The sequence below is a fragment of the Micromesistius poutassou genome (assembly GCF_964030765.1).
Source record: "Micromesistius poutassou genome assembly, chromosome: 10".
NCBI classification, from domain to species: Eukaryota; Metazoa; Chordata; class Actinopteri; order Gadiformes; family Gadidae; genus Micromesistius; species Micromesistius poutassou.
The window spans coordinates 1,364,492-1,376,991 of NC_140280.1; the positions used below are offsets into that span (position 1 = coordinate 1,364,492).

Below are 12,500 nucleotides of genomic sequence, written 5' to 3' on the forward strand. Positions count from 1 at the left end.
CTCGTTCATTAAGAGTCCTTTATGATCTTTATTGTCTTATTGTTAGCACAAACGGCCACTGAGTTTAGTTTAGTTAGTAGTTTAGTTTACTCTAGTCACCCTATGAGTTCTCTGACCCAGTGGGTAAGGACGGATCCTGGCTTGTGCCAAGTGTGCAAGTGCACAGGGGCCTTGAGCCAATGGGGGCCCTCGGATTTAAAAAATAATAATAATAATAAAAAAAATACTATAAATTTATATATAAAGAGTTTAGCGTAATAATAAACTAATATTGGATCATGAGCTTCATGTGTTTGATGTATATTATTCTCTGTGTGGTCAAAGGAGGGCCAGTCAGAAGCACCATGAAACAGGAAGTGAGCAGAGAAACAAGCCGGTCGCTATGGAGACCGATGACTTCCTCAGCCGATGAAGACGATGGTTGTGAGTCCAGTGTGTGAAGAAGGTTTCCTGTTGTACGCGTTAGGACACAAAGACATGAGTCATAGAACAGGCCGACACGTGTTTATCGTAAGAAATAACTTTTAGTTGTTTAACAGGAATGGAATCACAGTGATCTGAATAATCACAATTCATTGTTTATTATGTTCTATCTCATTGATTTCATCTGTAACTCTGAACCCTGGAATCAACCCCTAACACCTTTCTATACCCTGAATACGTATAAACAGACAGGTCCCAAACAGTGAGGCTAGAGACTAACACACAGACAGGAATGAACAGCACCCACTGAAACCAAGAGGAATAGAATTACATAACCCACCGTTTGTTAGACGATTATTATTTCCACATGTGATTCTTGTGTAGGTTTTGTGTCAGCAGACTGAGTTGTGTTAACAATATCATTGGTTTGTGTGTGTGTTTCTATTACAGACCCTCGTTATCAACATTTAACGTGCAGAATCCATTTATACCAGTTAACGAGAAAACACATCCTTCACTGTTAACGACCCACAGGCTGCACTGAGCCCTTTTGTGATACTATACATATACACACCAATTAGGGCTGGCAAGCGAAAAAAATAATCTAATTAATTACAGGCTCTGTGATTAATTAATCTAAATTAATCGCATACTTACATTTTGCAGAGAAAATATTTCAAAATAGTTTAATTCAAATAAATGATGGCAGATGAGTGATGAATAATAGACTTTAAAGTTCAATGTCTCTTTTATTTAAAACATGTCTTTCATTAACATACGGTGCATTTTAAGATCAAATTAATAACATTGCTATCTCACTCAAGATGCAATGCATTTCAGGCAAAAAATATACAATACATTATACTATACTTATATATATACCAATATATTTATTCACATATGATACTATGATACTATATATATATATATATATATATATATATATATATATATATATAGTGTTTTTCAGTGTTTTCTTGCTCTGTGGACTATGTGTAATTCTACTCATTGACCACAAGGTGGACTCGTATTATTTTGTTGTAATGTACATGTTGATTTGTTTCTTTGTTACTCTTTGATTATTACCCGGAAGCTACCAGAAGCTAAGCGGGTGCAGCTAAGGACAAGCCATGTTTTTATTTGCTAAGTTTTCATATTTAAGATTTCTTAAAGTAAGATTGAAGTTAACTCCTTTGGTTTACAAGCAGGCAAAGTGGTCAGTATTGTGTTTTTGTTTCATTTCATCTGCCGTGAAGGATTTATGTGCTCTTTGATGATTGTATGTGTGTTAAGGTAACTTCATGTCCGTATTTTAGTTCTACGCTGTGATGACGTCACCGCGTCTACGGTGTGTTGACGTCACCGCGTCTACGGTGTGATGACGTCACCACGTCTACGGTGTCTCGAGGTGTTGGTCGATGACTAGTGAGACGTTAAACATCAGTGAAAGGAACGCGAGACTCCGGTTATAATAATAATAATAATATTATATATATATTATATATATGTATGTATGTATGTATATATATATGTATATATATAATATAATATATATAATATATTATATATATGTATATATGTGTATGTATATATATATATATTATATTATATATCTATATATATATATATATATATATATATATATATTATATATTATATTATATATATACACTGAGACTCTAACACGCAAACAGAACTGGCAAAGTTACATGACAAGATGTAGGGACACACACACACACACACACACACACACACACACACACACACAGGAAGCAGGTCAATCTAGCTGAGTGTGTGAGGAGACACCACACACTCTAACATCTCTGGTCCGGGCTTCACCTGCTGCTCCAACACTAAACCAAGGGAAGATGTTGTCAGTGAAAGTGTGTTGATAGGTGTAGATGAGAGTCATGTCTTCAGGGTCGTAGAAGGACACCTCCCCTCCATCATAGTCCAGCTGGACTCTGATCCTCTCTGGAGTCCTCTTCAATGTCAGGGTTTCACCAGTACCCAGAGCGTACTCTCCACTGTCATGGAATAAACACCAGATTCCATTACGTGGTGAAGCAGTACGCTTTCCTTTCCTGTCCACTGACTCTTTAGCAACACCTATTCTCCAGATAGGAAGGTCTCCCACCTCCACCTCCCAGCAGTGTTCCCCTGAGCTGAAGCCCTCAGAACCCAGAACATTAGCGTTCTTAGTGAACCTCTCTGGGTTGTCAGGAACCTTCTGGATTACATCGCTACGTCTCACGCTGGTCAGATCATCAGACAGAGAGTACCAGCGTGATGCAGTGTTTGGGTCCAGAATAACGGGGCTGAAGGTGGTCCTCCGCCCCATCTCCTCCCAGACTCTGTGGGCCAGGTTTCCCAGGTGTTTGGCCTCGTCCAGCAGCGCTCCAGGAAGCAGCTGGGGATCAGAACCGGAGAGCAGGGTTCTGGCACGGGTCCGGGAGCGCGTGGAAGCGCTGAGGAACGCCGCGCCGTCCTTCTGCAGGTCTGCCTCTACAGCCGAGAGACCCTCTGAGAGAGACCGGATCTGCTCCTCAAGGGTCTTCCTCTCCAGGAGGATCCTCTTCCTCTTCTGCTCCTCTTCCTCTCTCAGGGCCGCCACTCTGGCCTCCTCTTCCTCGCTCAGGAACTGCTGAAGCTTTTTAAACTCTGCTCTGATCCGCCTCTCTGTCTTCTCCCGCTGTCCCGTGAGGTGAAGAACCATGGCCTCATACGTCTCCTCCAGCTCCTGGTGTCTCCTCCTCCTGTCCTGTAGAGCTGTGAGGTCAGGTCTCAGCTGCTGCTTCAGCTCCTGGACTTGTTCCTCTAGAGGAACCACCGTGTGACCCTGGTGGTGAGGAAACTCACACACATGACACACCGTTCTCTGCTCCTCCTTACAGAACCACTTGATATCCTTTAAGTGCTTAGTGCAGACTGCCTGGGCCCCATCAGAGGGGTCAGACCTCTGTCTTCTAGTGTAGGAGTCAGCAAGCTCCTTCATGGAAAAGTTAACGACTACATCCTTTGAGGATTTCCTCTTACAGACGGGACAGTTCTTGTTCTCAGCTTGGGCCCAGAAGTCCTGGAGACATCTGGAACAGAAGCTGTGGTGACAGCCCAGAGACACCGGGTCCTTGAAGACCTCAGTGCACACGCTGCAAGTCAGGTAATGTTTGAGAGGAGGGTTTTCTTCAGCCATTTTAGCGGAGGTATAAACAGGAAGTGACTCCGGATGCGTTCCTTAGTTCTGAACTCTTTGTTAATAAAGTCCAGAGGTGGTCTGTACCCTACAGATTCAGGAGGTCTAGAAAAGAGAAACATTTATCAACATAACCCGACAACGATAACTCATCATACAATAAAGAGAGGTGTGAATTAAATGTGTAGTTTCCTCATTAATGCTAGAACAGGCTGCATTGGCCTTTACGTTACAATCATCTCTAATGAATACTATCTACCATCGGCAAATTAATCTTAACAACGAATAGGAATCTACTGAGCCAAATGTTACCTTCTATGGTAATATAACCCAGAATACTAAAGTTATCTTGTAATATGCGTTCTTTAATATATCCCAGAATACTAAAGTTAATATGTAATGTGTATACACGGTCATCTTCTCTAACTTTATCTAAACTGAATACACATTAGCTTGCCTGGAATATGAGGCTATAAATAATACCAATGACATAACTTTACTCACTTTGGTTCATGTGTTGATCGTCGGTCCACTGACAAAACAGTTCTGCTTACTGCAAAAGATCCCTGTGGGCTTCCTAACACTCAGCTCAAGTCATTCCTCTTCAACCTAAGGCTTCTCACCCTGAAGAAGAACAACTCCACGACTGTTTAACTCTGATTACAGGTTAATCGTTAACAGATCTGATCAGAGTCTGATTACAGGTTAATCGTTAACAGATCTGATCAATGTGCCCGATCTGAAAGCTCTGAGACATTTCAAAGTTAGAATGGAAATTAAGAACTAATGTTGACTTCAGGGATACTGTTTTTAATTTTAGAACATCATTAAAACATCAACCCTTGATTAATCAGTGGTCCGTTACAGTTTTCTATTCGGTCATCTCTTCATTTGACCGTTTTCTTTGTAGCCCAGACTTCATTGATTGATTTAAAACATTATATTTTCAAACAGAATTCAAAAATCTAACCCATAACACTAAATGTTCATTTATTGTATAATGTAAATAAATGTCTCGTTCATTAAGAGTCCTTTATGATCTTTATTGAAGTGAGCAGAGAAACAAGCCGGTCGCTATGGAGACCGATGACTTCCTCAGCCGATGAAGACGATGGTTGTGAGTCCAGTGTGTGAAGAAGGTTTCCTGTTGTACGCGTTAGGACACAAAGACACGAGTCATAGAACAGGCCGACACGTGTTTATCGTAAGAAATAACTTTTAGTTGGTTAACAGGAATGGAATCACAGTGATCTGAATAATCACAATTCATTGTTTATTATGTTCTATCTCAGTGATTTCATCTGTAACTCTGAACCCTGGAATCAACCCCTAACACCTTTCTATACCCTGAATACGTATGAACAGACAGGTCCAAAACAGTGAGGGTAGAGACTAACACACAGACAGGAATGAACAGCACCCACTGAAACCAACAACCAACATATGTATCTGCTTCTGTTTTTAAACACTGGTGTTTAACCTCTGCTTATCGAATTGCAACTGTTTTTAGTTTCATCTACTTATTAAAAAAAACAAAAACACCATCACTAGCACTTGCTTCTCTCTCTCATCACAAAAGTCCCCCAAACAGCTATGACTAGCTAAACAGGCTATGAAAATGTGAAAATCAATTCTGACGGAACGCACTTATCACTGTTGGGTCGAGTTTGTTTACCACTGTTGGTGGTAGACTAGCCGACAGCCACTAAATCAAATAACCAATCGGAGGAGAGCCTGCCGCCAAATCTAATAACCAATCGGAGGAGAGAAAGATTCGCGTCCGCCCCTGCCCAGACCCTTCTCGGCCACCGTAGTTCAGAGAGAGGACGACAACGGAAGTTCAACACACTGGATCGTCACGTGGTTCATGAAAGTGTAAACTGCGGATATCTGATATCTGACAGAACTGCGGATATCTGCTAATTAAGAGTCAGTAATTAATGTGGTTTAGAATATTTTTATAGCACACCGACATGTGCATATAGTTACGTCAATAGGTGACTTAGATAACAGCCACCTGCTTCGTTTACATATTTTACATTGCCTTGGTTATAGAGCATGTTGCTCTTTATTGCTTTGAATTAAGAGCAATCACATCTTGATTTTTTATTAATATATTTAGAGGGAAGTTTCTACCACTTCCGTATCTCTGCTGGGCCAAATTGACGCGCTATATTCAACAAAACTGAAGCAGAATGGGTAAATATGTTTTGGGTATAGACGTGGGAACTACATCGGTTAAAGCGGTGCTACTTGAACAGCGGTCCAAAGCGATTGCCGCATGTTACTCTTTGCCGACTGCCGCAGACCTTGTCGACAGTAGTGGATTACAGGTAAACAAAAGCATATACCCTCCCTCCAGGCATCCGTCATTCCAATTGTATGTCTACTACGAGCTGTTCATGAGTGTATTTGCCCTCCACACAGACCCACGAACAGGATACTGGCATAATAATATCAACTCTTAACAAATGCATCGCCCTCCTGCCCAGAGAAAAACTTCTCAATGTCAGCCGAATAGGGGTGTCAGGACAAATGCATGGCGTTTTGTTCTGGAAATCAAAGACTGGTAAGAAGTGTTATTTAAATGTCTTTATCAGTGTGGTTGCAGAGCAAGCCACACTGTTGACATTGGTTATTTAAAGAGCCAGTGAACTCAGCTGAACACTATAATGATTATGAAATTGATGATTATGAATGTCTACACGATCAACTCTTGATAATCAATGGAATAATCTAACGGCTATATAAAGCCATATTATATTATGTATTATTATATTTGTATGTGTGTGTGTGTGTGTATATGTGTGTGTGTACATACATACAGTGTACATACATACATACATACATACATACAATAAATTATATTAAACATTAAGTTAATAAGTTAATTAAGTAGAAACATTACTTTTTATATACTTATATTTTACTGTGAAGGTAATTAAAACATGCTGCCTGTTCCCTTTGTGCTTCCCAGGCTGTGATTGGCAGAACGGAGACTCCTTCGTGGTGAAGGACGCCAGTCAGTTAGTCACCTGGCAGGACGGCCGCTGCAGCGCTGACTTCCTGTCCTCGCTCCCAGCCCCCGACTCACACCTGGCCGTGGCCACCGGCTTCGGCTGTGCCACCATCTTCTGGTACCTGAGGAACAGGTCAGTCACAACACAGGAGGATCCACAGGAGGAGCCACTAAGGGTCCTTCGCGTTCGTCCGTGACGCATCACTTCATCGTCTGGACACTGGAAAATGACATCACTTTATATACATTACATTTATGTGATTCACAGTTAGTGCGTTCACAACAGTGAGGATTGTTCTTTGTTGAATGGCACGATTCAGTGCACTGCATTTGAAGATTGTCAATGAAAATCAACCTAATAATATGTGGATTTCTGAAGACACATGCAGCAAACTTAACAAATGATCACCTCATCTCTCAATGGTCTTCAGCCATAGTGATAATTCATTCATATATATATATATCGGCGTTATCTTAGGCCTGGGCAATAAAACAATAAATTATTGTATCGTGATAGACTTTTGATCAATATCAATATAAAACATGTTCAATATATATCGATAAGAGACTGGACCACCGAATCTAGCAGCTGGGTTTGTTGCTCAAAACACGGTTCCATACTTATTCACAATATTTGAGTGTTTTTCATTGTTGTGTCGACATTGGAGTATTTATCAATGAAGGACAGTGGACGGTCATATTAAGTGTTAAACAGAAGTGTTTAAATCCAGCATGGTAATTTCTAGTCTTTTTAGGTCATTACAATTATCAATAGTTATCGATATCGATCAATATGATCAAGTTATATCGTGATATGCCTCTCAGCCGTATCGCCCAGGCCTACGTTATCTTATTCCCGCCCTCCTGTTCTCCGGTAAATGTGTTGTTGCTTTGGAGCGCAGGCCGGAGTTCCTCTCGTCCTTCAGCGCGGCGGGGACGGTGCAGGACTACGTGGTGTCCATGCTGTGTGGCCTGGACCGCTGCGTGATGAGCCCCCACAACGCGGCCAGCTGGGGCTTCTTCAACACCACCAGCAGCCAGTGGAACACGAGCATGTACGCTTGTTTAGGTTGTTGTTGCATGGCGGTGGTGGTGGTGGTGTGGGTTCATTTGTGAATTTGCATGGTTGCGTTGGTCACATGTTTAAAAACGCTTTAATGCATGAATCCGGTAATTGGCGTTCTGCATAATATATGTTATGTATTTTTTAACAGCAACTGCTTTATGTATTTGCAAATCTACATATCTTCGTGCATGTCTACATAGACAAACTCACTCGCTCACTCACTCACTCGCACTCACTCACTCACTCACTCACTCGCTCGCTCACACACACTCCCATGTTTTAAATCACGGTGCCTCTGTGTGAGTTGTGCAGACTAACGTGCATGTGTGTGTGTGTGTGTGTGTGTGTCTCTGCGTGGGCATGCTTCAGCCTATCCGCGGCGGGCTTCCCTGTGGGCCTGCTCCCTGACTGCGTGGCGGCGGGCGCCGCGGCGGGGCACACCGTCTCTGACTGGCATGGCGTTCCCGCCCACACGCCGGTGGGGGCCGCTCTGGGGGACTTCCAGTGCTCTGTGTACCCCTGCATGGCGTCCCCGACAGACGCAGGTAAACGGCCCCCCCCCCCGCCGGAGCCCCCCCCGCTGCCTCACCGCCAGGGATTCAGCAGACGCCTCCGTTAGGGCCGGGCGATTCATCGAATTTTGATCGCGATTTCGATTTCAGAGTGAAACGATCACCAAACTAAGATAATCGAGTTGAAACGATTTGGAAGAAAAAAAAAATATATATATAATTTTTTTTTTAATATATATAAAAAAATATATATATATATATATATTTTTTTTAATAGAAATTGCAGAACAGCTGGATTCATATCTGGACTTTATTTTCTATTTGACCATTCTGTGTATATTTTTTAAGGGGAAATTTCGAAGTTCTCATTTACAAAGTGTTTTTTTTTGGAGAGAAATTATGATTAAATGCATCATGTTTTCAAACTCAAAAATAATCGTTTGAATAATCGAGATTTCAATATTGACCAAAATAATCGTGATTAAGATTTTTTTCCATAAAAAAATATACACAAAATGGTCAAATAGAAAATAAAGTCCAGATATGAATCCAGCTGTTCTGCAATTTCTATAAAAAAAATATATATATATATATTTTTTTTCAAATCGTTTCAACTCGATTAAATTAGTTTGGTGATCGTTTCACTCTGAAATCGAAATCGCGATCAAAATTCGATTAACCGCCCGGCCCTACTTCAAAGGCCTTCGTCTCGGTTCCAGTGTGGCGGCGGCGGCGGTGATGACGTCCGGTAGTTTGGTTCTTATCTTAACCGGTTCCGTCTGGTCTCCTCCTCCCCCAGTGCTCAACATCGGCACCTCGGCCCAGCTGAGCCACGCCCTGCCGGAGGGGTTCAGCCCCCCCGCGGCCCCTGAGCCCGGCTCCCCCGTCGCCTTCCTCCCGTACTTTGAGGATTCGTACCTGGCAGTGGCGGCGTCGCTCAACGGCGGCAACGCCCTGGCGACGTTCGTGGGGATGCTCAGCTCATGGATGAAGGACCTTGGTGTGTGTGTGTGTGTGTGTGTGTGTGTGTGTGTGTGTGTGTGTGTGTGTGTGTGTGTGTGTGTGTGTGTGTGTGTGTGTGTGTGTGTGTGTGTGTGTGTGTGTGTGTGTGTGTGTGTGTGTGTGTGTGTGTGTGTTTTATTACTTTGTTAGAATTGCTTTTCACGGTCATCATTAAGACTCATAAAGTCCTGATCGCAGCGACCCGGGTTCGATTCCCTCCCGGTGGTCCGTTGCTGCGTGTCCTCCCCTCTCTAGTTCCCAGACCTTCCTGTCTATCTCACTCTATCTCGATTATTCAAATGATTATTTTTGAGTTTGAAAACATGATGCATTTATTCATAATTTCTCTCCAAAAAAAACACTTTGTAAATGAGAACTTTGAAATTTCCCCTTTAAAAAATATACACAAAATGGTCAAATAGAAAATAATGTCCAGATATGAATCCAGCTGTTTTTTTTATTAAATCGTTTCAACTCGATTATGTTCATTTGGTGATCGTTTCACTCTGAAATTGAAATCGCGATCAAAATTCGATTAATCGCCCCGGCCCTACTCTATCGTAAAGCATAAAAATGCAAAAATAAATCTTTAAAAAAGAAAGAAGAATTAGCTTTTGCACCCTGTAGCACCGCCCGGTGGTTAACCCCCGCGCTCCGTCGTCTGCAGGCGTGGAGGGCGGCGGCGGCGGCGGCGGCGGCGGCGGCGGCGGCGGCGGCGGCGGCGGCGGCGGCGGCGGCGGCGGCGACCCCTCCTCTCTGTACGCCACGCTGAACGGCCTCGCCCTGAGCCGGCCGCCCGGCGACCTGACGGTGAGCCCCACCCTGCTGGGCGAGAGGCACCGCCCGCAGCTCCGGGGCTCCGTGGCCAACGCCGCCGCCGGCAACCTCTCCCTGGGCCACGTGACCCGGGCGCTGTGCCGCGGCGTCGTGGACAACCTCACCTCCATGATGCCCGCCGCGCGGCTGCGCCAGGCCGGCGTGCGGCGGGTGCTGGGCTGCGGCAGCGCCCTCTCCCGGAACCCGGCGCTGTGGGAGGAGGCGGAGCGGGCCCTGGCCCCGCTGCCCCTGGAGCGCCGCCGCGACGCCGCCGCCGACGCCGCCGACGCCGCCGTGGGCGCGGCCATGGTCGTCTGCGAGAGACTCTGAGACTCTGAGCGAGGTGCGGGCCGCTACGGTTTTTTTTGCTGAAAGAAAAAACGAACGCTTGCTTTGTTTGTTAGGATCTGATCTGACCAGCGCTGGGGTTAAAGGGAAGGGTAGCTGGACCAGTAGGACCAGTAGGACCAGTGTCCTTTAAAGGTATTGCTGTGGTGTGGTTTGGTGAACTATTGGCTGCTAATTGCTGAATTCTGTCCCTCTGGTCCGATGATGATGGTGCGATGGTCCTTCTCTACTTCTTAACCCTTTCTAGTTTTTCCTACCAGTTCCTGTTCCTGACTTATGGTTCAGTCTGCTCCTTATGAGTATGCCTTATTCCACTGCAGCATTGCTTTTCTTTGATACTCCTGCAAAGCGAATCTCTGATTAAGCCGAGAATGTGATGGTGTATCCGTGTCAGAAGGCAGAAGATCTCAAACTAATTCACTAACCTTTCAATGCCTTTTTTTTTTTTTAAATGCTTTCTATTCAGTTAAACTACTCTACTTCCTCTGTGTAATGTGGTTGTGGTTGTTGTGGCAATTTCCTTTAACAGATATTGTGTCTGGAAAGCAATTATCCTAGGTTTAATGCATGCATACATTAGAATCCTCTCTAGCAGAGTGAGTCCAGTTTAGTTTGACAGAGTTATTTACACCGTTTCAGATCCTCCCCATATTGCAGATGTCAAAAATCAAATCAAGTAATGTTTGCCCAAAACACAGAGTTGCCTGTGTTCTCATCCAGCAGAAGAGTGCCTAAGAGTGTCTTCGCCCTTGTGACCAGTTTACCCAAGTATGAAGGTTAACACTATTGGTTGACTCTAAGGAAGGTAGGGACGGCGACCCATAGGGAAGGGAAGGTGGGACAGCTGACCAGAGCACAAGGGTATTGATTCTGAAGAGGAAGGTGGGACAGCTGACCACAGCACAAGGGATAACATTTTGACGACATCGCTCACATGTGAGGTGGCTGAATCAAGCACAAAGGTCACTGAATAGTCGACTCTGGGAAAAGGCAGGATGGCAAGAGAATACGCGAAAGGAAAGAACAAGGCCTGAGTTATAAAATGAAACAACATGTACATTTTTCCATCACATTGTGTGAAATCTGCAAAAGTCTCATGCAATCCTGATTTGATCTGATTGTATTTTTTTTACTTCCTTTTCTTTAACTTGATGTAAAATCCGGCTTTTGCTAGGCTATCATTACCCTTTCTAACCTAAATCTATGCACTGCATTTCTGCATCAAGCATGACGTGTAGTATTTTTGTTTCCATCCCCATGTAGACTTTTAAAGGTAAGAGATGTGATTATACAAATGTGAAAATGTGATACACATAAAAGTGCAATAATTCAGTTTAATCTTTACATTATGATTCTTCTCATCATGTTGTATGTTAACCTCAAATTATACAATGAGTGTGTTAGAGGATAAATAGTAGATATACTAATATATGGAATATGGAACGTTAAGAAATATAATATTTTAACGCATTGTACTTGTGTTATCAATAATGCCAATATTCATCATACTGCATCAGTATTCATTGAATCTAAGAGATTTAATTAAAAAAATGATTTTTCCTCTGTATCATGTGTTGTTTCTTTTGTCAATAACAAAAATAATTTCAATTCAGTGATACTGCACGCTGCAAGCTAAAACAACGTGAGTCGTCATACTTAATCATCCTCAATGTTACTGTAATAAGAGTAGTATCTGTATTCTTGGACAGAAAAAGAATGCAGGGCTGAGGTAACCAAGCTCAGGGTTATAGAGAGTGTTGTACCGGTGGCCTTATTCTCCACACAGGAAGTCAACCCGGAAATCAGCTCGTCAAGCACTCCTTCCTCTCAAGCTGAAACGCCACAAATCATTACTAACCAGAACCGCCAAACAGAAAACATGTCTCTTTTTACACAGCAAGCTGTCCAATCGGATCGTCCAAGCAGGAAACTAAAAGTGAATTGGACATGAACGCACCAACTGGCAATAATATTAAACAATTGTCGTGGCAATTTCCTTTAAAAAGAAAAAAAAAAAAAGGCACTTAAAATACTTATGCTTAACTATCAAGAATAAGCACAACGTGAATCATTTTAGATTTGTAATGTTTTTATTGTCTTAAGGCCTATATATAAGGTTGA

At 43.0% G+C, this 12,500-nt stretch overlaps 2 protein-coding genes across 2 annotated transcripts; one reads left to right on the top strand and one right to left on the bottom strand.

Moving 5' to 3' along the window:
- Positions 1 to 2,082: 2,082 nt before the first annotated feature.
- On the bottom strand, positions 2,083 to 4,259 carry LOC311354524 (E3 ubiquitin-protein ligase TRIM35-like). The gene is made up of 2 exons (XM_084474324.1): positions 4,121 to 4,259; positions 2,083 to 3,721 (listed from the first exon to the last, which is right to left on the bottom strand). Exon 2 carries the CDS (start codon positions 3,614 to 3,616, stop codon positions 2,201 to 2,203), a length of 1,416 nt encoding a protein of 471 aa, XP_084330450.1. The 5' UTR covers positions 3,617 to 3,721; positions 4,121 to 4,259; the 3' UTR covers positions 2,083 to 2,200.
- A 1,262-nt stretch (positions 4,260 to 5,521) lies between these two features.
- On the top strand, positions 5,522 to 10,361 carry shpk (sedoheptulokinase; the record flags this gene model as incomplete). The annotated part of the gene is made up of 7 exons (XM_084473620.1): positions 5,522 to 5,949; positions 6,044 to 6,185; positions 6,594 to 6,768; positions 7,538 to 7,690; positions 8,071 to 8,246; positions 9,013 to 9,213; positions 9,883 to 10,361. Exons 1-7 carry the CDS (start codon positions 5,812 to 5,814, stop codon positions 10,359 to 10,361), a joined length of 1,464 nt encoding a protein of 487 aa, XP_084329746.1. The 5' UTR covers positions 5,522 to 5,811.
- Positions 10,362 to 12,500: the final 2,139 nt, after the last annotated feature.